Source organism: Sceloporus occidentalis, unplaced genomic scaffold, assembly GCF_023333645.1.
Source record: "Sceloporus occidentalis isolate IW3139 unplaced genomic scaffold, rSceOcc1.0.p SCAF_14, whole genome shotgun sequence".
Taxonomy (NCBI): domain Eukaryota; kingdom Metazoa; phylum Chordata; class Lepidosauria; order Squamata; family Phrynosomatidae; genus Sceloporus; species Sceloporus occidentalis.
Window position 1 is genome coordinate 19,236,088 of NW_028316994.1, and position 27,909 is coordinate 19,263,996.

Below are 27,909 nucleotides of genomic sequence, written 5' to 3' on the forward strand. Positions count from 1 at the left end.
GGAAGTCTTTTGACCCACACTATGTTCAAGTGTGGACAGGAAACCACTGGTGGTGCTCCATGGGGGGGGGGGGGCATGTGGCAGTGACATGGATTGGATTGCTTGACAAACTACCACAACAACACACCCTCCAACGTTTCACAGATGAAAACGGGGACACGTGTGGCCAGGCAACATCAGCGTGTGTGAGCAAGGGGGCAAAAGTGGGACCTTGTTCCAGGATCCCCTATGGATAACAAAATCTGTGCATGTGCAAGACACTTCTTCTCTGCTGCTGTTCTCTGTGGTGTGTGGCGGTGACCTCCATGTTATCGCGGCGGTGGGGTTATCTCAGTATCTTATCCAGGAGGCAATTGGGCGCGTGCGACTGCCTTGTTATCATTTCTGATAGCCACCAAGGCAAGTGAGATAGAGGCTTGCATGCTGGTGTCTCTTAAATTGAAGTGACAGAACATCTGGGGTTCTTTTGCAACTGTGAGGAAAAGCACACCCCAAAACTGCTTTGGTGCAACTAGGAAAGACAATCTCTCTGGGGGACATTTTCCTTCCTTTATGCCCAGTCTCTCTCTCTCTCTGGTTGTGTATGTTTGCACACCCAGATTAGTAACTGCCCTTTGATAACCACTGCAAAGACAGCTCCCTCTCCAGCCTAAATAATCGGAGAGTTAAAGCCAGTCCTTAGATTTGGTAACTTGGGACAGGAGACAGATGAAGCAAAGGAGGAGAGGAGAAACCCTGGTTTTTCTCTGAGTTTCCTTACTACTACTACTACTACTACTACTTCTAATAATAATAATAATAATAATAATAATAAATTTATGTATATTCCCCCTTTTTCCCACTTGCAGATTCAAGGCTGCTTGCCAACATTAAAATGGATGCAGCTGAACTATACAAGAGGGACAGTCGTGTGGCGCATGGCTTGAGGACCATGACTCTGAGGACCAGGGTTCGATTCCTAGCTCAGCCATGAAACCTACGGTCAGCCCCACTCTCTCAGCCTCAGGGGAAGGCAAGGGGAAACCTCCTGGGAACAAGTGTTGCCAAGAAAACACTGCGGCCTGAGGCTGAGGAACAACTGAAGGTGCCAACAGACACCAGAATACAATGTATAGTTGAAGTCTGAGCAGAATTCCAAGCGTGAGAAGCATGGCCATCTTGCCTGGCAGCTTCCCACCTCTGAGGAAGCCTCCCCAATCCCCATGTGCTTTAATGCGTCTCTTGTGAGGCTGTGAGTCAGAGAGGACCCGAGAGCCTTTGCGCATAGAAGGTCGTCATGTGCTGCTCTGCTTTATGGGGCAATAAACCCAGGCGGGAGCCACTTCCTCCATGAGGCCCATGCTCCCAAATTACAAAACCGAGTTCAAGAGTCAGAGGGAGGAAGGGCACAGTCTTGCCAGGCCAAGTCCAAAGCAGCCTGGCCTGGGCCTCCCTGGCTCCTTGGCCATCTGCCACAGCGAGGGAGCATTCCTGCATGGCAGCATGGGCGCGGACTCTTCAGAGGCCTTTAGGCCAGAGGCAGGGCATCGTGGGCTGGGAATTCCTGCATGGCAGAAGGGGTGCTGAGGAGGGTTCCCTGGGCCATGGCTCCAGAGCCCTGGGACGTGTGGCTTTGCCAAGGCCCCAGCAGCCCTTTGGGGCAGAGAGGCCCAATGCAGACCTTGAAGCCAGCCAAGGCCGAGGTCCCGGGGCTGGAGGGCTGGGCTCTGGAGGCCCTCAGGGTTGGGCCACTGGCCCTTTGGTTGCCTTGGGCAAGAAGCCCACTCTCTCAGCCCCGGAAGAGGGCCATGGTACCCCCCCCCCCGATGAAGCTGGGCCAGGAAACCCCGGAGAGGGTCGCCCTGAACCAGGCAGGCAGGCAGGCAGGCGAGGGCAAGGAGGAAGGACTACAACTCCCAGGACTCCCCGGGAGAGAGCTGCGGAGGCAGGAGGATGCATTGCTGCCTGCAGTGCGGCTGCTGCCCAGGACCCTTTCGGAGAGCCTGCTTCCCCTTCCTTTTTGCAGAGGAGGCCAGTCGGACCTGGAAGGTGGCAACAGCCCTTCCTTCCTTCCTTCCTTCCTTCCTTCCTTCCTTCCTTCCTTCCTTCCTTCCACCTTCCTCCCCTTCTTCCTTCAATCCATCCTTCCCTCCCTCCCTCCCTCCTTTCTTTCTTCCCTCCTTCCCTTCCTCCCTCCTTCCCTTCCCTGGGGCTGCATCAGGAGGCTCTGAGCTCACAGCCGGCCTCCTCCTCCTCCTCCTCCTTCGGCTGCTGCTGCTGAGCCCCATCCCCCGCCGCCGACGCCGGCAGCAGCAGCAGCAGCAGCAGAAGGCGGAGGAGGAGGAGGAGGCCGGGGCCGGTGGTGGGGCCTCTTCCTCGGCGGGGCCCAGAGAGGAAGGAGGAAGGCAGGCAGGCAGGCAGGCAGGGCGCTCAGGTCGGGAGCAAGGGCCCCAAGGGAAGGAGGGGGGAGGGAGGATGGACCTTGGGGGGGCCCTCGGCATCCTCCCCCCTTTAAACTGGGGGTCACAGAGAGAGAGGGAGACCCAGAGGAGGGTCCTCCTGGGGGCTCCCTCCCTCCCACTGAGACCCCCCCCCCTTTTGGAGACCATCCTTTTATTAGGATGCTCTCAAACCCCCCTCCCTTTCCCTGTTTTAAGGGGGGGCTGAGAGTGTGATTTGGGTGTAGACCCCCTCCCTCCCCTCAGAAACTGGGGGGGGGGGGGCTGCCCTAGTCCTCTCGGGCGGAGATGAGTGGTTTCCCAGCAGCCTTTGCGAAACTTCAGCCCCCCCCCCCAGTATCTTTTTATTTTTTAAAAAGGGGGGGGGACATAGGGGCAGTTTTTTGTCCAAAAGGCTTCCTTTCTGGGGGGGGGGGTGTCCCAGAAAAAGCCTTTGCAAAAGTCCAAGTGCAATTCTTTGTCTGAAATATTCCATGTATGGAATGGCAAAAGCCCAGGCCTCTGGAATAGCTTTCCATGTAAACAAACAAACAAACAAACAAAAGAGGGGGGGCTCAAAGGGGGGGTTCACTCAAAGTATTGGAGCCATGGGCAGCTTTGACTTCTGTGGATTTGGTTCTTTGCCCTTTGGACCCGTATCTTCCTTCTCTCTGGGAACCTCCAGAGTCCTCTGGCGCAGCTCTGCCAGAAGTTGGCCATAGAGTTCTGCTGGAGGACCTAGAAGCTCCTAGAGAAAAGGACCCTCTGGCCATTCGCAGCTCCTCCAACTTCTGGCAGATGCCGGCCATAGAGTTGCACCAGAGATGCCTAGAGAGGCGGTCAAAAGAGGGTGGCACTGCAGAGGCATTTGGAGGAGCAGGGATCCAGAGGATGGCACTTTAGTTTTGTTGCTGTTGCTGTTGTGTGCCTTCAGGATGTTTCCACCTTGTGGGACTTGTCACAGGGCTTTCTGGGGCTGAGAGGGTGTGACTCGCCCAGACCAGTGGGTTTCAGTCTGGCCCAGAGCCTGGTCTCCAGAGTCCTAGTCTGTGCTGGCATTGCAGACCCTGGAGGTGCTAGATGGCTCCATGGGGCTTGCGAATGGCAGATGTCTAGGTCGGGACCCCCAGGGGTCATCCGGCCAAAGCCCTTGGTCCCAGGCAGGAAAGAGCCACGGAGAAAGTAGTCACCACTGACCAGGAGCCTTTTCTTTTCCTCCACAAAGCCATCGTTTTGGATAATCTGGCAGCAGGAAGGCAGGAAAGAAAGGGCTCTTCAGATTTCCCTGAACCTGTCTGGCCAAGGAAACCAACCGTATTGGAGGCAGCCTGGCATCGGCATTTGAGTGCTGGTCTAGGACTCTCTGAGACCAAGATTCGAATCCTCCCTCAGCCACGGAAGCCCTCTGGGTGACCTTGGCCAGGTCCCACTCTCTCAGCCTCAGAGGAAGGCAGTGGCAGACGCCCCCTGAAGAAATCTGGTCAAGGAAACCCTAGGAGAGGGTCTTGTAGCACCTTTGAGACTAACTGAGCGAAAGACGCTCTAGCATAAACTTTCGTAGACTTAGACTGCATCTGCACTGCAGAAATAATCCAGTTTAACTCCCATGATTCCATGCTATGGAGTTATAGGAACTGAAGCTTTGTGAGACATTTAGCCTCCTCTGTCAGAGAGCAATGGTGCCAGAATCAAACCAGAATTCCATAAAATTGGAGGCAAAAGTGGTCTCAAACTGGATTATTTCTGCAGCACGGATGCAGCCCATGACACCTTGAACACAGGGAACAGAAACAAGAAAACGCCAGTTAGGGCCTGGCTTTGGGTCTCCTTGTGTTGGAGCTTTGCATTTGTCATCCCGTCATTTCACAGATATGTATCACTGTCTTTGTCCCGAGGGCAAAAAGAGGGTCATTGACGCAGAAACCACACTGCCCCGCTGTTACATGCCGTTCCAGAGAGATCCATATCTGGGGTGCGCCTGTGTTGCCATTGCGTTACACGTGACTCCGTCTTTGGGTTCCTGGCACACTGCTCGCCTTTGCAGTGAACTTCCCAGCTGCGTCTCATGATCCCAAGACAACCATGAGGTCTGTGTGGAAACAAAGGTTCAGGAAGGTTCCTAGAGTCGGAAGGGACCCCAAGGGCCATTGGACTGGATGGATTACATGATCTCTTAGGAATGATTTGCCTGTGGATCAGATGACCCTTGGGGTCCCTTCCAACTCTAGGATTCTTCTTGAGATGCTGAGCAACCTTCTGCCATACAGGAAGACATGCTCCAAACACCCCGACAGATGCCCCTCCAGTCTCTGTTGAAAGACCTCAGAAGCAGGAGGGTCTGCCATCCTCTGAGCCTATTCCACCCTCAAACAGCTCTTGCCATGAAGGAGTTTCTTCCTTTGTTAGGGGCAATCTCTTTCCTTGCCATTTAAGTCCATCTCCCATGTGGCCTCCCTTCACAGATCTAAAGATGGCTCTTTTGTCTCCTCTCAGGCTGCATCCACACTGCAGAATTAATGCTGTTTGACCCTGCTTCAGTAGTATCATCATCATCATAATCATCATTATTATTTCCCTCCTGTCACAGCTGTGTGTGTTGTGTGCCTTCAAGTCATTTCCAATTTACAGAGCCCCTATCACAGGATTTCCTTAGCAAGTTTCTTCAGAGAGGGTTTGCCACTGCCATATCTAAGGCTGAGAGAGTGTGACTTTTATGGCTGAGCTGGGAATCGGACGCAGGGTACAACATGTTAAAATACAAAATACATTTTAACATAATAATAATAATAATAATAATAATAATAATAATAATATTGATGTATTTATATTCCCCGCCTCCCTGCGGATCGAGGCAGGATTACAACCGATAAAATCAAACAATACATTTACACAAACCAACAGTTAAAATACAATACTTTAAAACCACTCAAATACACTCATATAAATATGGTACATTTTTAAAAATACAGTCTACATATTTTTAAAAAACCACGATTTAAAAAAAATAAGCCTTTAAGTGCCATGACTGAATGCAATGGAATTCTGGGGCTTGTAGTTTTGTGAGACTTTTAGCCTTCTCTGTCAGAGAGGCCTGGTGCCACAAGAAACTATAAATCCCAGACTTCCATAGGATGGAGCCATGACATCAGGCTTCTTTTCCCAAGCCAAACCAGCTTCCAAGCCTTGGTCATCCTTCTCTGGACATAGAAACATAGAATCATAGAGCTGGAAGAGACTGCAAGGGCCATCTAGTCCAACCCCATTCTGCCATGTAGGAAATCTAAATCAATCCATCCCTGACAGAACTGGACACAAGATTCCCACAGATGAAGTCTGACCAAAGCAGAATAGAGTGGCTCTACTGCTTCCCACAATCTGGACACTATACTGCTGTTGATGCAGCCTGGAATTGTGTTGGCCTCTTTTGATGCTGCATCACACTCTCGACTCATATTTTGGTTGTGCAGATCCTTTTTGCTGCCTTTCTCACCCCATGGGGTTTTTTTGTTAAACTTTGGTATTTTCTCTCCTCCTAGGTAAGCAGGGGGACCCCTCTCTGCGCCCCCGGTCTCCTTGACTGGGCCATGTCTACAGAGAGCTCTCCTCTGCTCAGTTACCGTCTCTTCCGGGTGTCAGGGGAAGGAGAGATGCCGGGGGTCACGCAAGAAGAGGCCCCGCTGGTGGTGGGGGTGGTGGGCTCTGGCGGCGCTCACCCCGACCCGGCCCGCCAGCTCTCCACCTTCTTTGGTGTCATCGTGCCCACCGTCCTCTCCATGTTCAGCATTGTGGTCTTCATGCGCATTGGTGAGTGGCCACCATGGGTGGTATCAGCGGTGTGCCAGGACTGTTGTTCTGGGCAGAGGGAGAATAAAAGAAACCTGGTTCTGCCAGATATATTCTCCCCCATCCGCCCACTAGACCCTGATTTAAGTGAGATTGGATTTGCACAAACCACAGAGTTGGAGAGCATTCACACAGATGCAGCAGTGCCCCAAAGGTTGTGGCTCCAGACGTTCACCATGATGGAGTGGGTCTGAATTGTGGAGAAGTGGGGAGAGGGGTGGGATGAGTTGGAGGATATCAGACTGGCATGAGCCCCTGCCCTTCCTCAACTTAGCTGCACCTGTGCAATTGCAGCCTGATCTGTTTGTCCAAATCCACCTCATAGAATCATAGAGTTGGAGGAGACCACAAGGGCCATCCATGTATGGGACTTCATTCAGCCAAAGGAAGAAGGACATGCTCTTCTTGTAGTATCTTTTGGGCTGCAACTCCCAGAACCCCCCAGCTGTCACTGTTGGGGGAAACATCCATTCAGAGTGCAGAAAATGTTATTTTGAGTTGGCTGGGGGATTCTGGGAGTTATAATACAAAGCCTAGATGAGAGGTGGGAATCAGCAGAGGAATTTTTATTTTTGAACTATAACTCCCAGAATCCCCCAGCCCATTTTGTTTTATTTTGCATTATGTCTGGGGGGGGGGGGGTTCATTGTGTTTTACTATTGCATTTTAATAATTTTATATTTTTGAATAGTTTTTAAATGCTTTATTCAGTAACTTTTTGTAAAGCACCAAGTACATGGGTGGTGCTACATAAATAATAATAATAATAATAATAATAATAATAATAATAATAAGCAGCAGCTTCCAGTGGGGCACATTCAGCCCCAGGGCCCACACCAATATAGAAAGAGGTCCCAGCTTTTGTGGGCCCCTTGACTTTGCTCTGACAGCTGAGGTTTGGCAAAGGTGAGCCCACCCAACCCTCACTGTCTTGCAAAGCTGATCTGATCAAGGCCTGGTGGAAGGTAAAATGGGAATTTCGATATCAGGAGCAGAAACTCAAAACCTTTCTTCTCTCTGTGTGTTCCCCCCCCCCCCCCATGTCCTTCTCCGCAGGGTTTGTGGTGGGCCATGCAGGCTTCCTACAGTCTCTCCTGATGCTGGTGGTGGCCTACTTCATCATCTCCTTGACCGTCCTGTCGGTCTCTGCCATCTCCACCAATGGGGCTGTCCAAGCCGGAGGGGCCTACTGTATCCTTTCAGGGACTTTGTTAATTCCAAACCTCCCTAAAACTTCATTTGGTACAGGTTGAATTGCCCTCACCTGAAATGCTTGTGACCAGAAGGGTTTGGGATTTCAGATTTGGGAATATTTGCCTGTACATAGTGAGATATCCTGGAGATGGAGCCCAAGTTTAAACACAAAATTCATTTATGCCTCATGTAGGCCTTATACACATAGCCAGAAGGTAATTGTATTTATGTGTTATGTGTCTTCAAGTTGTTTCTGACTAGTGTGGACCCAAAGACGAGCCTATCCAGGGGTTTTCTTGGCGAGGTTTGTTCAGAGGAGGCTTGCCATGGCCTTCCCCTGAGGCTGAGAAGGTATGACTCGCCCAAAGTCCCCCAATGGGTTTACATGGCAGAGCAGGGAATCGAACGATGGCCGTAGTCCAACACTCAAACCAGTTTTATTCACAAGATTTTAAATAATTTAATGCATGAAACAAAGTGTCTGTACATTAAACCATGAGAAAGCAAAGGTGTCAGTCTCTCAGCCAGCCATGAGAAAGGTCTTGGATTTTGGAGCATTTTGGACTTCAGAGTTCCAGAGGCTCAAGGGGTGTGTGGGCATGGAAGCTAGTCCTTCTTTTCCCTCTTAGATGGCCTTAACTGACTCCCCTTTACGCTCTTCAGTCATGATCAGCCGGACTCTGGGCCCCGAATTTGGGGGCAGCATCGGTCTCATGTTCTACCTGGCCAACGTCTGCGGCTGTGGGGTTTATGTCCTTGGGCTGGTGGAGGCCATTCTGGATGACTTTGGCGCAGGTGGGTCCCGAGGGGTGAACCATCAATTTAGGACAGAATCCAAGGCTGGCAGGGGAGGGGGAAGTCCAAAACCCAGGTCAGAGGTGGGAACCTGGTAGCCATCCTGAAGTTGTTGGATTGCAGCTCCCAGCATTCCTTACCATTGGTTGTGCTGGCTCAGGGATGTTGGGTGTTGTGGTCCAACAACTGAAGAGCTACATCAATCTCATCCTGAGCCTAAGCTCAGTTGCTAGCCCCAGTTTTTGGGGAAAGATGAGATAGAAGTAAAATAAAATAATGCCTGAATCCTGCTGGTTAATCTTAACAATGAGTAGATCCATTGAATCAATTGTTGCATGGTGCGTCAACGTATAGGTAAATCCAGTTGAGTCTGTGGGTCTACTCTAGTCAGGACTAACAGAATTACATGTAAAACAGCAACAACAACAATAGTAGCAAAGTTGCTTCTCATCAACTGCAAGGAAGTCTGGCGTGGTATGTTCAACTTGGACATCAGCCTGAATCTTGCCCTCAAATTCCGTTCCCAAATAGAATCTGAATCACTGAGGGTCTAGAACTCCAGTCGGGAAATATCTGGTAGATTCTGACACTGAGAAAAGTTATGCGTTTGTTTATTTGTTTGTTTAGACATTTGTCTATCCTGCCCCTTATCATAGGATTTCAGGGCAGGGCCCAGCTAAAACAACCAAGTTGAAAACAATTGCAGATCAAGCAAAAATGTCTCAAACAGGTTTTCAGAAACCCAGCTTCAGCATGACAACAAACAAAAACAGCTTTTAAAAGGCTACAACAATTAAAAAAACAAAAGAGAGAATGTAGGGTTATGGTAAATTCAGCCCCCTGGGCTTTCGTACAAAGCCATGTCTTGACTTGGCGCCAGAAAGAGACCAATATTGAGGCCAGTCAGGCCTCTGGGGGAATGGGGGGCATGTTCCAAAACAGGGCGTCTCTCATGTTCTTGGTTTTGGAAGGGAGGGGTATCCCTGGCCCCCCTGTTTACCCCCTCTGCCCCCCTTCCTCCTCCTCCTATGTCCTGCAGATGGATCGGTGCCTCCCGGGGCCAAGGCCTTGCCGCAGGGCTACCTCTACAGCTTCCTCTATGGCTCTCTGGTGCTCTTCCTCTGCCTGCTGGTCTGCCTGGTGGGCTCCCACATCTACTCCCGGGCGGCCTTCTTCATCTTCCTGGTGGTCAACATCATCTTGGTCACCATCTTTGCCAGTTTCTTCGCCGTTTCCCCCCGGGAAATCACGATCACCCACAACGGCAACCAGAGCCTCAACGCCTCCTTCACCGGCTTCAACATCTCCACTCTCAGGGACAACATGTACGGTAGGTGCAGGCGCAGTGGCGCTGGGCAGCGAGTGACAGGGATCATTGGCAGTCATTAACTCCTGCTTTCAGCTGTTCAGCCCAAAGGGAGGTAAAAAAACAGTATCCTCTCTGTGTGTCTGCGTCTTTCTCTCTCACCTCCTTCTCTCCATCCCCTTTGCAGCCAAGTACTCCCAAGATTATACCACAAACAACATGATGTCCTTTGCCACAGTCTTTGCCGTCATGTTCAACGGTTGCACAGGCATCATGGCCGGCTCCAATATGTCAGGTGAGGTTTGTGCAAGGCAGATTTGTGTGCCAGGAGGGGTGCTTATGTGGAGTTTTTTTGGGGGGGGAGGTGGGGTGTTACTTAGGATCCAGTGCCCTTTGCTTGGTGTCCGGGGGAATCTCCACTTGGCCCACCCCATCCCTAATTAGGGGGACTTCTGCTTATCCCCCTCTGACACCAAAGTTACCACCACCCTTGAACCACTGCTGCCACGATGGACACTATGTGTCTGAACTCAACCACAGTAGATCTTTGGTAGCCTTCAGAGGTACACAGATATATATTACAAACATAATTTATTGCACAGAAATTCAACAGACATTTCTTGGTCTACATAAGCTTACAGTCACAACATTCCTAGGCTTATAGAATCATAGAGTTGGAGGAGACCTGGAGGGCCGTCCAGCCTCTGTTTAAAAACCTTGGACAAGGTGATCTTTGAGGATAATTGCAAACTGTATGGCTCTATCAACATGTCTGCCTTTGTTTTGGGATTTCAAAGGGGAACTGAAAAACGCCAGCAGCTCCATCCCAAAGGGGACTATTGTGGCTGTTGTGTACACCTTCGTCATCTATTTCTTCCTCTTCTTCATGACCAGCTTTACCTGTGAGAGGTGAGGTGTTTGTGTGTTTATTTTGTTTCAATCAGAATACAGTTTCCATGCCAGTTCCTGCAAAGCCAGTCCAACCCCCTTCTTCTGCCATGCAGGAACTCACAATTAAAGCATCCCTGGCAGAAGGCCATCCAGCCTCTGTTTAAAGACCTCCAAAGAAGGAGACTCAAAATGTCTGCCTTCCTGGAGTTTCCTGGGGAGCCATGGCACTCTGGGAGGGCTGGCTGGGACTGTCACCTGCGCCATGGGACAGGTCATTGCCGAAGCCGTGGGTGGGAATTCTGCAGCCTTTTCCCCAAATGTTCTTGTACTGCAACACCCAGCATCCCACACCTATAACCTAGGTGTTAAAGCTAGGAGAACTGCTGGGAGGCGGAAGTCCAGCAACATTGGGAGACAGGGCACACCGTTCAAAACCTGGGGAGCTCAGCAAAGTGTCATTGGGTGGGCAGCTTGCTCTTCCCAGCTGGAACCATAGAAATGTTTTACTTGCTGAACTGAACACTTATTTGTGTCTTAATATTTACACTAAAATGTGTGACGCGAGGCCAGAAAGTTATTTTTGGTTTTTACAATATGTCCTGCCTGCTTGATCTTTATGAAACAAATGGCATTTATTTAGAGAACCATAAAACTTTTTCAAAAGGTAACCCTGTGGTTAAAAACTGAATCCGGATCCCCAAAAGACGGCCCTCTCTCCCTTCCCACTTTGGGTGAAGTTTTGGACTGGAAATGAAGGAGGGTTAAAAATGGGGTGATAACAAGAGTGATGGGCAGAATGAAGGTGGCAGAGCCAAGAATGTAGGTTTAGGGCATATCAGGCGGGGTGTTATCAGTGAAGGCCCCCTGGAAGTGTTGGATTACAGCTCCCATACAGCAATCTGGAGGATTATGGGAGCTGTAGTCCAACACTTCCAGGGGTGCTGAGTTGAGGCGAAACAAAGAGAATGTTTGGAGAAACACAGAGAAACAAAGAATGACCACCTTTGTAAATCCCCCTCTTTTTCTGTCTTATAGGGCGCTGCTGATAGGGGACTATGGGTTCTTCCGGGCCATCAACATCTGGCCTCCCTTTGTCCTGATCGGCATCTACTCCGCATCTCTCTCAGCCTCCATGAGCAACCTTATCGGTGCCTCGCGGATCCTCCATGCCTTGGCCAAGGATGACCTGTTTGGTGAGGCTGCCTCGGCCTTCCCTTTGCTTTTCCCACTTCCCCCAGTTCCCACCCTGCAAAGTCTCCTGCCTTTCAGCTGCCTTACAAATTCTTTTCCCTCCAACAGGGATTGTCCTGGCGCCTGCAAAGGTGGTCTCCAAAGGGGGCAACCCTTGGGTCGCTGTCCTCTACACCTGGGGCCTGGTGCAGGTAATGGCTTTGACCTCCATCCTTCTCTCTCTCACACCTCACATCCACAGGTGTCTCTCCCAAGGTACCTCAGGAAGGCTGAGAGATTGCTCTTCAACACTGATCATCTGCCACTGGTCTCACAACTCTCCCTCTCCTTATTAGAATCGCACATAGATAGAAAGGACCCCATGGGCCATCTAGTTGAACTGCATTCCACCATTCACCCCAAGAAAGGGCCATCCAACTTCTGCTTGTTGTTATTAGTGCCTTCAAGACACTTCTGGCTTATGGCAAACCTAAGGCTATCACAGCGTTTCCTGGGGCTGAGAATGTGTGACTTGCCCAAGGCCACCCAGTGGGTTTCCATGGCTGAGCAGGGAACTGAACCCTGAGTCCAAGTCCTACTCTCAAACCACTAAAACACACTTCCTCTCCAACCTCTGCTTAAAGAGCTCCAAAGATGGGGAATCCAGCATCCTCTGAGACAGTCTGTTCCACTCCCAAGAACGCTTAACCCATCAAGAAGTTCTTCCTATTGTTTAGGCGGAATTTTTTGCAGTTTGAATCCATATTGAATTTGAATCCCATATTGTTATTAATATTATTTTTGTTATTACTTTATTCATTTATACCTTACCTTTTTCCCAAGCTGCTACTCAGTGTGGCTTACAAATGTTAGAAATGACATCCTACAAAAAAGTATAATTAAACTCTCACTTTTAAAAGCTGCGTAAAAACTTGGGTGATTTGGAGCCTGACCCCTCACTCGCCTTGTCTCTTCCCTCTGCAGCTGGTGCTCCTCGTGGGAAAGCTCAACACCATCGCCAGCATCGTCACCGTCTTCTACCTCGTGGCCTACGCGGCCGTGGACCTGGCGTGCCTGGCGCTCGAGTGGGCCTCTGCTCCCAACTTCCGGTAGGTAAAATGTCTGGTGGGAGGGAGGAAGGCAGTCAGGCCACTTTTCAGGGGCTGCCCAGAGAACCAGTTCACGGTATGTTCTGGGGAAGACTTTATTTGGTTCATTTATACCACAAGATCTCAGGTGGCATACAAATAAATAAATTTGAAACAATTTAAACATGTAAAACATTAAGGAATAATGAAACAGTTCTGAGATCCAGATGAAATTTAAGCAGTTTAAAAGCATGTTGTTGCTGCTGTTGTGTGCCTTCAGTTTGTTTCCAACTTACGGAGGCCCTAAGGTGTATCATGGGGTTCTGTGAGACTGAGAGGGAGTGACTTGCCCAAGGTCTCCCAGTGGGTTCCATGGCCAAGCAGGGATTTAAATCCTGGTCTCCAGAGTCCTAGACTAAAACTCAAACCATTATGCCATGCTGGCATAGCACACCAGACAATATTTTGTGGCTGGGTTGTGCCAACAAGTCAGTTTCAACTGATGGCAACCCTTTGAATGAGGAGTCTGGTCACCCATATCCTTGCTCAGGTCTTGCAAAGTCATGGCAGCACCCAGGTTTTCCTTGACTGACACCATTGGCCTCTACTGCAGCCTCCCTATTTTCTCCTTGCCTTCCACTTTTCCACACATTTTCATATTTTCCAATGAGCAGAAAATCCAGCGATCAGGTTTGAAGGCACACAACAACCAGAACAACAACATGTTGTCTCATGATGTGTTCAAAGTACAATAGTCTCAGTTTAGCTCCTTTTGGCTGTTATGGAAATAGTTTAGTCTTAACTTCCTCGCAGAGCACCGTTGATTTGACCAGACCATATTCAGCAATCTGTAACACGCATTTAGATAACTTAGCAAGGTAAATTTAACAAGTTAGATCAGTTTTTTATCTGTGAGATGTCTTGGATCCCTTCTGGGAGAAAGGTGGCATACAAATGAAATGAAATGAATAATTGTTTAAAACCAGTTACCTAAAAAGTGGGATTCATGTGACCTTCCACATTTGATTGGACTGCAGTACCCATTATTCCTCATCATTTTGCCTGTAGGACTGATGATGGGAGTTGCAGTCCAACAACAGGATGGTTCGACTCCAAGGGCTTTGATAAAAAGCCATATTTTTAAAAAATGGTAAAGAAACAAAGGTTGGCACTAGTCAGGCGTCCAAAAGGGAGGTTGTTCTGCACCTCATCTTGTCGCAGAGTCCATTGGTTCTATGGAGGAGACACAGGGAGGTTCTCCCTTGCCCCTCTTTTGGGGGGCTCTGTAGGGTGACCCACTCTTGCCGCCTCTCTCCTCCCGGTCAGGCCCACCTTCCAGCTCTTCTCATGGCACACGTGTTTCCTGGGCATCGTCTCCTGCCTGGTGATGATGTTCCTCATCAGCCCGGCCGGGGCCTCTGGCAGCCTGGGACTCATGCTGTTGCTGCTGGGCTTCATCCACCTCCGCTCCACCGCGTCCTCCTGGGGCTACATCAGCCAAGCCCTCATCTTCCACCAGGTATTTGGCAATCACATCATTGGAGGCTGAGGAGGAGTTGCCCTCGAAAGTTGATTCCTAGGCTTTCATTAGGAACAACCAAAATGTCCATAAAGTGTGCAAGCTTTGGAGTGGTGCAGACCTCTTTGGCAGGCAGATAAAGGTTGTGTAACTTTTACTTGGCTTTGGGGCCAATCTGATGCCGCCAGGACTCTCTAGGGGCCACAGAAAGTGGGAACAGAGTATTTTTACTGTAAAACACTTTTTTCTCTAAGGTGAATTGCTGTTCCAAGAAGTTCTAGGGTGCTACTTTGTCTTTTGGGGAAGGGGCAGGAGAAGGATCAGCTGGGGACTCTGGAGAGTCGGAAGGCTGCAAAAACAGCCTGGGGCCCACACTTTAGCCACACTGAGAGGGGGGGAGACCCAAGCAGCTGGCCAGATGTTGTGGCCATCAGTTCTGCAGCTGGACTTGCTCCCAGGTTTCAAACTCAGAAGAGGAGACTTAGGGCTGAAGGTGGCCATTTCCCCCTGCTTGTCCTGGGAGACAAAAAAAAGGAGGCTGGCGCAGACTCAGAGATTTGCCCATTGCCTTGAACTTTGCTTCCTTGGTGGCTTTTAGCAGAAAATGCAGACCAGGTGAAGCTGCAGATTGGTCTGGGAAGAATTTGGCCCTCCAGAGGTTGGACTTCAGCTCCCATCATCCCTATAACCAGTACTGCCAATGATTTGGAGGAGCTGGGAAGAATTAGAATGAATTAAAATGCGGAAGACTAAACTTTTCTTGGATAATTCCCAGAATTCCCCAGCCAGCAGAACTGGATGACCTGGGAAGAACTGGAATGAATTGGAATATGGAAAATTGACCTTTGGGGAACAATGCCCAGAACTGGCTGGGAGATTCTGGGAGCTGTTGTCCGAAGAAGTCACTTCTCCAAATACAGGCTGTGTTTTGATACCGATGCCTGTAGTCCGGTGAGGAGAAATTGCTGAAGCTCTTCTCATCTCTCTTTCTCTCGTTGCCTCGGCCAATAAAAGGTGCGGAAGTACTTGCTTCTCCTGGACATCCGGAAGGACCACGTCAAATTCTGGCGGCCGCAGATCCTGCTGATGGTAGCCAACCCCCGGGGTGGCTCCCAGCTCATGAAGTTCATCAACCACCTCAAGAAGGGAGGCCTTTTTGTCCTGGGACACGTGGAGATCGGGGACCTCGGTGAGGCGGGGAGTTCCCCACGCTCTAAGCCCAAAACAAGAAAGTTGCATCTGGGTCGGAGGTGGGCAGATGCCCTGGTATTGTGTCAGGCCCTTGCGGGGGTCCATTTCCCCCAGTGTGGATGGCTCTGGCCAGCAGCTGTGGCCTTTGTGGGTAACTGGAAGGAGTCTGTTCTTCATCCTGTGCACTGCTGCGGCCTTCTATCTAAAGACATAGGAAGCTGTTTTGTATAGTATGTCAAAGCCTTGGTTCTTCTAAAGCAGTGATGGCAAACCTATGGCACAAGTGCCAGAGGTGGCACTCAAAGCCCTCTCTGTGGGCACACATGCTGTCACCCTAGCACAGAGTTTGCCTGAGTTTCTTACTAGAAAGCCAGAGGGATGTGGCACTTTGCGATAAATAAGTGGGGTCTGGGTTGCAGTGTGGGCACTCAGTCTGTAAAAGGTTCACCATCACTGTTCTAAAGCTAGTGTTTCCAGCTCTGGCAGGCAGCAGCAGGACAGCCTCCAAGGCTTCCAGCAGGACCGCTCCCTAGCCCAATCCCACCATCCCTGGCCTTCCCTCTCGGTGGCTTCCCATCCAAGTCCTAACCAGGATTGTATGGAAACACAGCATGAAGCTACTAAGTCTGAACCTGGGGTCTCTCTCTTGCCCAGTCTTGTCAGCTCTGACTTGCAGCTGCTGTGGCTCTCCAGGGTTTCTTTCAGGCCGGGTTCTTTCCTAAAGACCTGGAAATGCTGCTGAGACTCTGCCTGGGGCTGTCTGCTGCCCTTGTGCTGAGCCAGGCCCATCCACAGGGCCCCCATAGAGCCAACTCTGACTGGGTTTCAGGTGCAATTCATCCCTAGTCCTGCTTGACTCCTCCTGGTACAATCCCCTCCTGCTGGCCTGCCAAGGCTAAACCAGCCTTATGTGGACTGAGACCCTTGCATGGACTCCATTTAGCCCAGTATTCTCAGCCCTGGCTGGCAGCACCCACAGCGGTTTTTCATGATCCTGGGGACTCAATCTGGTGCTACAGCATTAAAACTTAGGAAGTGGCTGTTATGCTGAATCAGACCCTTGGAGGCCAGTGTTGTCCTCTCTGAACAGCAGCAGTGGTTTATATGGTGTTTTCAGGCAGGATTCTTTCCTAGCCAATTCCTGGAAGACCACGGCATGTTCGCTGGTGGTGGTCTCCCATTCAAGGATTAACCAGACCCTTAGCTTCAAAAATCAGTTGCGATTCGGGTGTGTTCGGGGTAATGAGTTGTCCTAACTGCTTGGCTCTTCCTCCTGCAGACACCATGCCATCTGACCCCATCCAGGCCCACTACAACTTCTGGCTGAGCCTGGTGGACAAGCTGAACATCAAGGCATTTGTGGACTTGACCCTGTCCCCCTCGGTCCGGCAAGGGACGCAGCACCTCCTGCGGATCACCGGCTTAGGTGAGGATGAGGGACGGAGGGGCGACCGCAGGGGGGAACACAGGCATGGCGGGACAACTCTTCTACACATGGTGTTAGAAACGAACCAGCAAGTGAGGAAGGGGCCTGATCCACACCTGCCCATTTATCTGGCATTGGTAGTCCAAAAAAGGACCTTAAGCCCTGTGCACCTCACTTCCTGTCTCTACCAGCCTCAATTCCCCACTCAGGACAGGCAGCATATATCTTGGGAGGAGGAGCACCCCAAACTGAAGCAACCTGGCAGACCTTGCAAGAACATTGTTCTATCCTAATCTTTCCAACTCTGGCCTCAGCCCCTGGTGTGGTTCTTTGGTTCCTTACATGGCCTAGGCATGCGGTTGACCTCTTTCCTTCCCTGCTCAGGTGGGATGAAGCCAAACACGCTGGTCCTCGGCTTCTATGACAACTGCGTCCCGGAAGACTACTTCCTCCAAGACCCGGCCTTCAGCCAGGCGCGGGAGAATGACGAGTTCGGGGTAGACCTGGCGGCTCTGCAGGCCCACTTCCCACCTGTGAGGCCGGCTGAGAGCCCCAGGGCCCTGAGTCCGGCCGAATACGTGGCCATCATCTCGGATGCGGTGAAGATGCACAAGAACGTGTGCCTGGCTCGCTACTTCCACCTCCTGGAGAAGGACCAGCCTTCCTCTTCCTCCTCCTCTTCCTCCTCCAAGCGGCGTTTTGAAGGCCGCTACATCGACGTCTGGCCCCTCAACCTCCTGCGGCCACACACCCCGACCTACGTGGACATCTGCAGCCTCTTCCTCCTCCAGATGGCCTGCATCCTCACCATGGTCACTTCCTGGAAATCCGCCCGGCTTCGCATCTTCCTCTGCGTTGAGTCCGGAGACCTGGGCTGGGTCAGCAAGGAAGAGAAGCTGCGGGAGCTCCTGACCAAGCTGCGGATCAAGGCCACCATCAAGATCGTCACCTGGGACCAAGTGGTGGCCCTCAACGGACTCCAGCACCCCGAGGCGGAAACGCCGTCCTCCCCGGGACGCCCAGCGCCACCTGACGGGGAAACGTTTCTCAATGCAGCCATCTTCCGGGTGACAGATGAGTACCTGGCCTCCGTCAACAGCCTGCTGCGGAAACAGGGGGGCCAGACAGCCGTGCGCTTCCTCTACCTCCCCCGGCCGCCCGCCGACACCTCGCAATATGAGCGCTACCTGGAGCAGCTGGGGGTCCTCACCACTGACCTGGGCCCCACCTTGCTCATCCACGGACTGACCCCCGTCACCTGCACAGAGCTCTGAGGGGGGAGAGAACGCCTGGGACCCCAACGCCCAGGGTTCCCTCGGGACAGCGTGGCTGGGGGATTCTGGGAGTCGGACTCCGTAAAAGGGGAGCGCCGCATCCTTGGGGATTCTCGCAGGGAGAGATTTCCTGTCTGCGGTGGACCTTTTTGTGATAGAAACAAAAGCTCTGCCACATTTGAGGAAGGAGTTGAAAGAAAGAAAGGGTGCCTTGTCTTTTGAACAAACGTCGCAGACTTCTTAACTCAAAAGAACTCACTTTTGGGGTCTTTTGCATCAGTGACTTTGGGGAAGTGGGGCTTTTGTCGGTTGCCAAGCACTTCGCAAATCTCAATGAGGTTTAGAAAATTCCAATCGGATGGGAGAAGAGGGAGATGGAGTCTTTTGGGATGGGTCTCTTTTGTCCCTACGGTTTGGGACACATGCCTTCCATGCCCTCGCGTTGCACTCTCCCCATCTAGCACTTGAACGGCCTCTTTTCCTGAGGAATTTGCCTGTTTCTGGAGGCGTTTTTTGGCTTAAAATGGGGCAATTCTCACACCTTTCTACTTTTAAGGGGAAGAAAAGGAAATAACTAACTGCTAACTAACTCATGCTGCCTTGGTTCAAAGGCCCCTCTCCCTGAACCTTCCCAGCTGTCTTCAAAGGCTGGAAGTTTGAAAAAGTTCCTTTTGGAGTGTGTGAAAAGCTTGAGGAAGTTCCTTTTTGGGGGGCCTACAATGGCCAGATCTGCTGGCTCTGGGGTATTCAGGCCATTGTAGGTCCCCCAAAAAGGAACTTCCTCAAGCTCTGAAAATGTGTGAACAACTCCCAGATTTCCCCCAATGGCAAAGCATAACCACTGCTCAGGCTGGGTAGTGGATTCTGGGTGCTGCAGTCCATAGTTTCCTAACCTTGGGGACTCTCCCAAGGATGAATTTCCTATCTGTGGTGCACCTTTTCTGACCAAAAGATGTGGAATTTCCCCACGGATGAATGGACTTCGGGAAATCCTGTTTCCTTGCCTGTTTTTGGCATCATTCCTGTGGATCATGAGTGTGTCAGGAGGGGAGAGAGAGGCCTCCATTTAGATTTCCCCCCCGGCTGCGAAATTATATCCATCGTCTTCCCTTTTAACCCAGCTAACTGTAGACGGCGAGCCATTACGGAAAGGGCTGTGTGTCCCTAAAAGGGGTACAGCGTCATGCCCCCAAATAACTTCACAGGTGCTTTGTACTAATCATTAACACGCCGGTTTAACTATTTCGTTTATTTTTGGTGGGCGGTGATGGTGTTCTGATGCCTCCAATGATGGATAACCATAGAGAGGAAGAGCGCTTGCTGGAGCGGATGGGTTGTGTGTATGTGAGTGCGTGTGTGTCGCTGCGGTGGAGTGAATGGCGTGATTTAGGCATTAACACTCAACTTGGGGGGAGGAGGAGGAGGATAGTTTCTACTTTTCAATGGAAGTGGGCAATAAAAGCGAAACTTAACAAGAACAGGGAAGTCTTGTGAGTGCAGTTGTTTTCATGCAAGGGCTTTGGAAGAGCCACGGAACTGGAGGTTCATGCTTCTTGCTCCGCCCCAGACAGAGAATGGAAACCAGAGAGGCTGAGAGAGTGTGACTTGCCTAAAGGCACCCAGTGGGTTTCTATGGTCGAGCTGGGATTCGAACCCTGGCCTCTGGAGTTGTCATCCAACACCCAAAGCACTAAATCGCCCTGGCTCTCCTATCATCATCATCATCATCATCATCGCTTTATTTTAATGTAGAGAAATCTTGTAGCACCTTTGAAACTCCTTGAAAGAAAGATGTTGGCAGCATGAGCTTCCTAGACTTCAGTCTGCTTCCTCAGATGTAGGTTTCGTTACTCCACCAAAAGCACCTGAGGAAGTAGACTGAAGTCTAGGAAAGCTGCTGCCGCTGCTGCCGCTGCTGCTGCCAGTTTCTTTCAGTGAGTCTCAAAGGTGCCACAAGATCTCTCTTCGTACTGATTCTACAGAGGAACATGGCTATATCTTTGAGTAATATTTGGGAGCTTTTCCCAACTCGGATGGGAGTTGTAGTCCCCCAACAAAGCTGAGGGTCTCAGAGCGGGATTCTGGGAACTGAAGTCCACTATCCCTTAAAGAGCCCCGTTTGGGCCCACTGCTCTAGGCAGTGCCAAGGGCAAAGAAGTCTGAGGGACACCTCCCTCCTTACAGGTGGCCTCAATCGCATCATTTGGCGCCTAAATACCCTGAAGGCCAGATCCTGCCTGATCCTGGAAGCTAAGCAGGCTCAGCCCTGGTTAGTCCTTGGATGGGAGGCCGCCAAGAAATCTCAGGTGCTGCTGAGGCTCTGTTTCAGAGGAAGGGACTGCCAAAGCCCTCTCAGGATCCCTTGCCTAAGAAGCTCAGGCTAATGCAAACACACAGACGGCAGCATCCAAAACCCACGAAACACGGGTCCCTTTTTGTTGGCCAAGAAAGGTCTGGCTGTTCTGCGGGTTCTGGATGTCATTGGAGACAGTTGGGGAAACTATAGGGAAGGTTTAAAAGGAACCCAGGAGTCCCCGTTGGATTGTCACTCTGCCTTTCTTATATCTGTGGGTGCATGGACGCTTTTTGCCATAGAGATGGCGAGAGCCAGAGAGGCGCGAGGACTTCCGTTTCTGTTATCTACGCGGCCAATTACGTCTTCGACTGAAACTTATTATTCTTACAGAATATAAACGATCCTCCTCGATGTACTTCCACTTGTGGAGGCAAAAACACCCCTCAAAAAACCCTTCAAAAGGTGATGCGCGCGTCACTTCCGGTCAGGAGTCGAGGGGAGGGAAGGGAAGCGACATGCCCACACTAAACATGGCTGCCACGTTCGTGGGGGCGTGTCCCTGCAAACGCTTCCTTCGAAACCCGGAAGAAGATGGCAGTGCGTCACACTCAATGGCTTCCCCCTCGTCTCTATGGGTCTGGGTAGGGCGCTCTAGGAACGAGGCGAGCCGTTTGCTGGCGGAGAAAGGAGCCCCCCTCTCTATGGTCCTGTGCTTCTCCTCCAGGGAAAGGTGGAGGCGAGTCTGGAGTTGGATGGCGCCGGAAAGTCATCCCTGGAGACCCCTCCCTGACTGGGCCTTAGGAAAAGGTCCCCTCTTTCTTGGACTACGATTCCCAGCATGCCCCAGACAACTGTGGCTGGCTGAGGCATTAGGGGAATTGTAGTCCCCCCCAAAAAAAGGAGCTGGCTTTCAAGGTATAGTCTGTTGTGGGAAGAGAGTCTATGGTTTTGGACAGTGGTTCCCAGACTGCTTGATGCTCCCAGAAGCCCTTGCCCGTTTGGCGCACAGTGAGGCCTTCTGGGAGCACCAAACAGTCCCATACATTTGGAGGACCAGAGTTAGGAAACCACTGGTTTGGGAGAAAAACGAGTCAGCGGACTCTGTATTAATAGGACATTGATAGCAAGGGAATGCCTTTAATGCCGCATAAAATAGTCTTTGCTTCCTCTGGAATGAACCAGTTGGCCTCAAAGGATTCAGGGTGACCAATGTCCTCCTTTCCTGGGACATGTCCTACTTTCACCTTCTGTCCAGGAGGCATGCCAAAATGCCCTCCGTTTTGAGCAGGACTAAGAAGCATGGGTTTATATTTCTATGCTTATGAGGACATCTGGCCACCCGCAATGGGTTCCTGGAGGCCATGTTCTGCTAGGAAGCGATGCCAGTTGTGGGATCCTGGCTCATTCTGAATGGAGCAGGAGGACCTGGGCGAGGGACGTATGGGTCAAAGTGCCCAAATTTGACAGAAGAGATGGAGGCAGGATAGCTGAGAATCTGAGTGTGGAGATGGGGACAGTCCTCCCCTCCTGCTCTCCTTCATGCCCTTTTCTCACCCTCTCTTTCCACTTCCCAACACAGCCTTGACTGTCCTCCGGAGGATGTCCTTGCTCTCTGATGTCCACTTGGGCCTCCCCTTCCCAGCCTCTCCTCGGCGCGTGGCACTTGTCTCTGGCTCCTACCGCTATTACCACTACGGCTGTGACGGCGTGGACGACCGCGGTTGGGGATGTGGCTACCGGACACTCCAGACAATATGTTCCTGGCTGGCGGCATCGGCTCACCCAAGAGAGACCGATGACCATCCGGTCCCTTCCTTGAAGGAGATCCAAGACTCCCTGGTGGAGATGGGGGACAAACCCCCTTCGTTTGCTGGCTCTCGGGACTGGATTGGCACAGTAGAAGCAGCGTTGTGCATGGACCACTTTTGTGCCGTGCCGGGCAAGCTGATCCACCTTCCCCGTGGCCAGGACCTGGGAAAGGAGCTGGAGACCTTGTATGCCCATTTCCAAGGTGGCGGGGGTCCCATCATGATGGGAGGAGACCGAGACAACTCCTCCAAAGGGCTGCTGGGGGTCTGCTCTGGTCCCAAAGGCCACCACCTTTTGGTACTTGACCCACACTATTATGGCAGAGCCGGATCCCTCGCAAAGGCAGGACTACAAGCAAAAGGGTGGGTTTGTTGGAGGGAACTTGGCTCCTTCGAAGAGGGCTCCTTCTACAATCTCTGCTTGCCCCAGTTCTGGACTAAAGGGTCCTCCTTGTGAGAGGGGCCTTGGAGGAACCAGGGAGCAATTCTTGACTACAGTGCTAAAGCTAAAAGACAGAAGGGGCTGTAAGAGCCATTAACACAAATAAAGGGAGCATGCTTTGGGAGGATGAGCATTGTCAAATTGCCAACTGGTGATTTTCTTAGGGGTCATTCACACTGTGAAAATAATCCAGAATGAATCTGAGTTAAATCTCTGTTGTTCACATGCATCCAGATTGCACCCAACTAAGTTGGGAGGTAGCTGCCAAAAAATCATTTGATCCAGGATAATTGATACCAGGTTTTCCCTTGAGTTTTTTAAAAAGATCCACATCGTCTGTAGTGTGAATAACTGATGTGAAATAGACCCAAATAGACCCAGGATAAAACACTGCATTCCAAAAAGGGTTTTCTGAATGGATTTGGATCATCAACTCCATCTTTATTTGAATGCTTGTGCATGTGAACATCAATGTGGATCAATGCAGTTCCATAGTGTGAATCACAAACCTGGAATGCCTGAGATGATTCACATCATTGGGCTAAAAAAAAACCCAACGTCTGGATGGCTGCACAGATAATGCAAGCGATAACTCACCCCATAGTTTGTAGAAGGACTGCTGGAGGTCATTTTCATGCTCCACCTTCATAAATAGGACCTTGATATCCTGGCTGCATCCTAGAGAATCATGGAAATGGTGAGGCATTAGAGCTCTCTGGCTGAGAAGTAGAAATGTGTGAGGGCTGGGTGCCTTCAGGTCATTTCCAGTTGAGAGCAACACTGTTTTCTTGGCAAGAACTGTCAGGTAGAGTTTGCCTTTGCCTTGGAGCTCACTATGCCAGTGTAACATTTGATTTGAGTTATGTTCTGATTTTCTGTTAATCAAAGTGGTGAAAGTAAAAAAAGTTTTAAAACAAAGTAGTGTGGTGTAGTGGTTTGAGCATTGGACCAGGACTCTGGAGACCAGGATTCAAGTCCCCACTCAGCCATGGAAACCCCTGGGCTGACCTTGGGCAAGTCCCACTCTCTCAGCCTCAGAAGCCAAAAGCCTCCTCTGAAAAGATCTTGCCAAGAAAACTCCATGACAGGTTCCTTACGGTTGTCTTCAGTGAAAATGACACAATAATATATTTTATTTAAAAAGACAGCTAAATAAACTACTGCATTAAAGCACTGGCTGACAAGTGGAGCGTGTCCAAAGGAAGGTGACGAAAATGGTGACCGGTCTGGAAACCACAAAGCCCTATGAGGAAACTGGGGATTTTTAGCCTGGAGAAGAGAAGGTAGAGAGATGATACGAGAGCCCTGTTTAAACATTTGAAGGGATGTCATATTGAGGAGGGAACAAGCCTTTTTTCTGCTGCTCCAGAGAATGGGAGACAATGGAGCAATGGATGCAAACTACTCAACATTAGGAGGAACTTCCTGAGAGCTGAGGTCCAAAATGCCTTCAAGGGCACAGTTTGGGGGCTACTGGTCTAAAAGGAGATCCGTCGCCCGGTTAGACTGGATCAATGGGCAAAGGGAGTTCATCTCAAAGGTCTTCCTCAAGATCCTTTTGCATTCCTAGCGTTATTTGGGTTTTGCAAAGTACCCTCAGACCCTTCCTCTCCGCAGTTTCTCTTAACGCTTGTTTCTTTCTGGGCATTTCCCAAGCGCCATCTTCTGCCTCAACCCGACTGGCTTCTCCATCTGTGGCTTTTCACCCTACAGTTTTCCCCGGGTGTTATTTTATTTATTAGAGTATTTATAACTTAATGCGAAGTCTATGGCCCACACTGCAGAACTGACGCAGTTTGACGCCGCTTTAACTGCCATGGCTCCGTTCTGTGGACTCCTGGGATCTGTAGTTTGTTGTGGCACCAAAGCTCCCTGGCAGAGAAGGCTAAATAGCAAACGAAACTACAAATGGGCGAAAGGCGGGATATGGGTTAATCATAATCATCATAATAATATAATGATTATTTCTCACCCAGCTCTTCCCACTGAATAGTAATGAGAATGATGATGGTAATAGTAATACTATCACCATTATCGTCCAGTTTATTTGTCTGTGGCACAATGTCCGTTACAAGATATTACAAAAGCAGCACCGCAGGGAGATTATTATCGCGATACGGTCGGCCCTTCTTATACATGGATTCAAGCATCCACAGTTTGCTCAAAAAAAGTATACGTTTCAGATATCCAACCTTGATTTTCCACATTTTATAAGGGACACCATTTTGCCATGTCATTATATTTAATGGGACTTGAGCGTCCAGGGATTTTGTTATCCACAGATGGGGAACTTGGAACCAAACCCCAGTGGATAACAAGGGTCCACCGTACAACATGCGCAGTACAAGATCTCCAGATGTCCTGGTTTGCCAGGAACATTCCGGAACGTTCTCCTGCCTTCTAAGTTCTAGAACCGGCCAGCGTTTGACCGTTGGGAACCAGTGGCGCTGTCCAAAATGGACAACCCCAGCGCCGCGTCGTTGCTCCCACCGATAGGCAATCCGACAATCCAGTGCGTCTTCCGCCAAGAAATGGAGGCCAATGTATCCTTCCCAACTTTGGTAGACCCTTCTTTGTATAGGAGAGTCCCTCTGAAAATGCCATCGCCAGGAAAGGGCTCTGTTCCGGAGAAAGGAGCTGCGCAAAGGAGACAACGCGGTGGCGGCGGCGGCGGCAGGAAGATGGAGGACAAGGAGGAGGAAGGACCAAGGCGCCTGGAGGTGAGGTGGGCCCAGGGTGGCCATAAGGGACACAGTTTGAGAGAAGGCCTTCTCCAGTGGCCAGGAGTCCCCTTCCTCCCCATAATCGGTTAACTTTAGACTAGCTTTAATCATCTGATTGTGTTTTTTAATTGGGGTTAGGAGGGCGTCTTCTTAATTATGTTACTATGTTTATGATTGCTACCCACCTCTAAACAAATTATTATTATTATTATTATTGTTATTGTTATTATTATTATTATTATTCCTAATGCCGCGACCCCTTTGCGACCGGAAGCCCCGCCCCTCCTTCCCGCCAGTGGCCTCCCTGATTGGTCGGGAGGAGGAGGAGGGCGGGACCCACAGGCTGAGGACCGCTGTGACTCATTTGAATGTGAACTTTATTCCTTTTAGGCAGGAACCGGCAAGTTTTACTTTGAGAAATGCCAAGTGACCATCCACACTTAAGAAGACGTGGACCTCTGGTTCGGCTTTCCCTTCCCCTGAACCCCAATCCCTTTCTGGCATGAGGAACCGGCAAGATCTCTATGGACCTTTGGCTTCCTGGTCTGTGACAGCATGAAACCAGGCCCCAGGCCTTGGAAGAGGGTTGATATTTTGGGATTATCTGGACTACAACTCACAGGAGCTAGCATGGCCATTTGGCATTAGTGCAAAAGAGGAACTTTGCAGGGCTCTGGCCCCAGCTTCAGCAATGGGGCAATACCATCTGCCTTCAAACCAGGACCGGTTCACAGGGCTCTTCCACAAGACTTTCCTGCAGCTTTTGAAAACCAAGGGCACAGGTTTACCACCGTTGTTTTTCAGGATTCAACAAAGCAAGGCAACTAAACGAAAACCTCTTTCCTGCTCTGGTTCTTGCCCTTCTGCCACCCAGAAACAAAGGGCATCCTTTATTGTATTTGCCATGTGAACGCTGTATGGTTTTCTCTTGTGCCAATATGCATACCTTCCCATTTCCCCTCCGTTTTCCCTGGAATATTTGTGTTTTGAACTCTGCAAATGCCAAATAAACTTTGTCTTGTGTCCAACTAGAATTCGGAGAATGCCTATAATGAAATGCTTCCAAACGTACATCATACCGCAATGGTATCGTAATATGGTACAATAATGCTCTTGCATCCAATGAAAGAAAACAGTTTCAAGTCTAATGCTGAATTCACACAGGGTTCCCTTGAATCAGTGGGACTTCCATAACTATTTACTCGCCAAGGCCCAATAAATTTAGCGGGTCAACTCTAGCTGGCATTTTCAACTGGATTTAGCCCTATAGTTCTTGGAGAGGTTTTCTTGGGGCAAAGGTTCCTAGATAGCAAGGCTGTGATCTCGAACCTTCGCCGTTTGTAGACATGCTTTCTAACAATGGACTGGCGTTGCTCCATAGCCTTAGAAATGGTTGCATGGCCCTTTCTTCAGCGATGTCTTTGGATTGTGGCATGAGGTGTTTCCACACACAGAGACAGTCTGGCCTAGTGCTTGCAGTGTTTTAATACAACTCTGAAGCTCTATGAGTCTGTGAACTGAGGTTCTGGAGAAATGCTTCTCCTACGGTCCAACAGATCTCCCTGCCACTTTCCTGGGCTGCAGCCTTGTTCCTTGTCATTTTTCTTGCCCTGGGTGAGACACTAGGAAGCCTTTTCAGTCCTCCTCAAGTGGAGAAGGAGACCCACCTACAGCCAATCACCTTGTGGACACAAAGCAAACAAGGCTGAGAGTTTGTTGTTCCAGAGGAAATTTTACAATCCAGGGAAGAACAAGCTGGCAGTGTTGTTTTAGAGGTTCTTCTGTTTGGATAGCAGAGCTGGAAGAATACTCTTGGTGGCCTTTGGGCCGTAAATCAACATGTGGGTGGGTTAAAATAAACCCAAAGTCCTTGTTAGTCAGCAGCGAAGCACATCAGTCAAGCTCTTCATCTCGCTCCACCAAATGCTTTCAGGGTTGCAGCTGCGTTGTGAGTCAGGCACTTCTCAGGTGTTCATTCCTATTTCTAAACCAGTATTTGGCAGGAGGGACGTTTTGGGGTTGTGAGCTTAGAAACACTTCTGATGCCTCACTTGAGCGGCAGCAAGATGGGAAAGGGCCAGGGTTAAAGGTGCAGGCAGTGGAGCATTGCAGCTACAAAGGAGAGTGCTCTGAAAGCAGCATACAAATGGTATTTAACCCCTAAAGATGCTCAAAAATGTTCTACCATACTGTGGGCATGTGGCTCAAATGTCCTGGAATCAGTGCTTTTTGGAATGCAATACTGATGCAGATATCTGACATTATAAAACAACCAGTAAAATTTTGTCCAGACTTATTATTGCTATCAATCGTCAGCAAAGCCAATAGTCATCCAAAACACCAGAGACTCATCATATTCCTAATCTCTGCAGCTAGGACTGAAACTGCAAGATGCTGGAAGACGGGGAATTTGCTCTTGAAAGCCAGCATGGCGTAGTGGTTTGAGCACTGGACTGTGACTCTGCAGATCAGGGTTCAAATCCCAGCTGGGCCAATGAAACCCACTAGATAACCTTGGGCCAGTCA

At 50.2% G+C, this 27,909-nt stretch overlaps 2 protein-coding genes across 8 annotated transcripts; both read left to right on the forward strand.

Annotated features, from left to right (window-relative positions):
- Positions 1 to 960: 960 nt before the first annotated feature.
- On the forward strand, positions 961 to 19,903 carry LOC149304389 (solute carrier family 12 member 9-like). 5 transcript variants are annotated; one of them, XM_089480040.1, is made up of 14 exons: positions 961 to 981; positions 5,954 to 6,221; positions 7,317 to 7,451; positions 8,118 to 8,249; positions 9,289 to 9,579; positions 9,743 to 9,850; positions 10,353 to 10,464; positions 11,482 to 11,639; positions 11,746 to 11,828; positions 12,601 to 12,725; positions 14,031 to 14,223; positions 15,238 to 15,412; positions 16,694 to 16,840; positions 17,225 to 19,903. In XM_089480040.1, the coding sequence occupies exons 1-14, from the start codon at positions 970 to 972 to the stop codon at positions 18,112 to 18,114; spliced, it is 2,829 nt and encodes a 942-aa protein (XP_089336166.1). In that variant the 5' UTR covers positions 961 to 969; the 3' UTR covers positions 18,115 to 19,903. The 5 variants fall into 5 exon arrangements, with proteins under 5 accessions (XP_089336166.1, XP_089336171.1, XP_089336170.1 ...); XM_089480044.1 differs by lacking the exon at positions 961 to 981 and adding an exon at positions 1,969 to 2,028; XM_089480041.1 differs by lacking the exon at positions 961 to 981 and adding an exon at positions 2,270 to 4,504.
- A 1,134-nt stretch (positions 19,904 to 21,037) lies between these two features.
- Positions 21,038 to 26,416, forward strand: UFSP1 (UFM1 specific peptidase 1). 3 transcript variants are annotated; one of them, XM_089480051.1, is made up of 3 exons: positions 21,038 to 21,325; positions 21,990 to 25,380; positions 25,774 to 26,416. In XM_089480051.1, the coding sequence occupies exon 2, from the start codon at positions 22,010 to 22,012 to the stop codon at positions 22,673 to 22,675; it is 666 nt and encodes a 221-aa protein (XP_089336177.1). In that variant the 5' UTR covers positions 21,038 to 21,325; positions 21,990 to 22,009; the 3' UTR covers positions 22,676 to 25,380; positions 25,774 to 26,416. The 3 variants fall into 3 exon arrangements, with proteins under 3 accessions (XP_089336177.1, XP_089336180.1, XP_089336176.1); XM_089480054.1 differs by having other exon boundaries at positions 21,038 to 21,146; XM_089480050.1 differs by having other exon boundaries at positions 21,038 to 25,380.
- Positions 26,417 to 27,909: the final 1,493 nt, after the last annotated feature.

Excerpts from the sequence above, each read along its gene's own strand:
- LOC149304389 (XM_089480040.1), top strand. Across the intron at positions 6,222-7,316 it reads TGTGGTCTTCATGCGCATTG|GGTTTGTGGTGGGCCATGCA; the intron begins GTGAGTGGCCAC and ends CCTTCTCCGCAG. Across the intron at positions 15,413-16,693 it reads CGTGGAGATCGGGGACCTCG|ACACCATGCCATCTGACCCC; the intron begins GTGAGGCGGGGA and ends TTCCTCCTGCAG.
- UFSP1 (XM_089480050.1), top strand. The coding sequence starts at position 21,950 with ATGCCCTTTTCTCACCCTCTCTTTCCACTTCCCAACACAGCCTTGACT.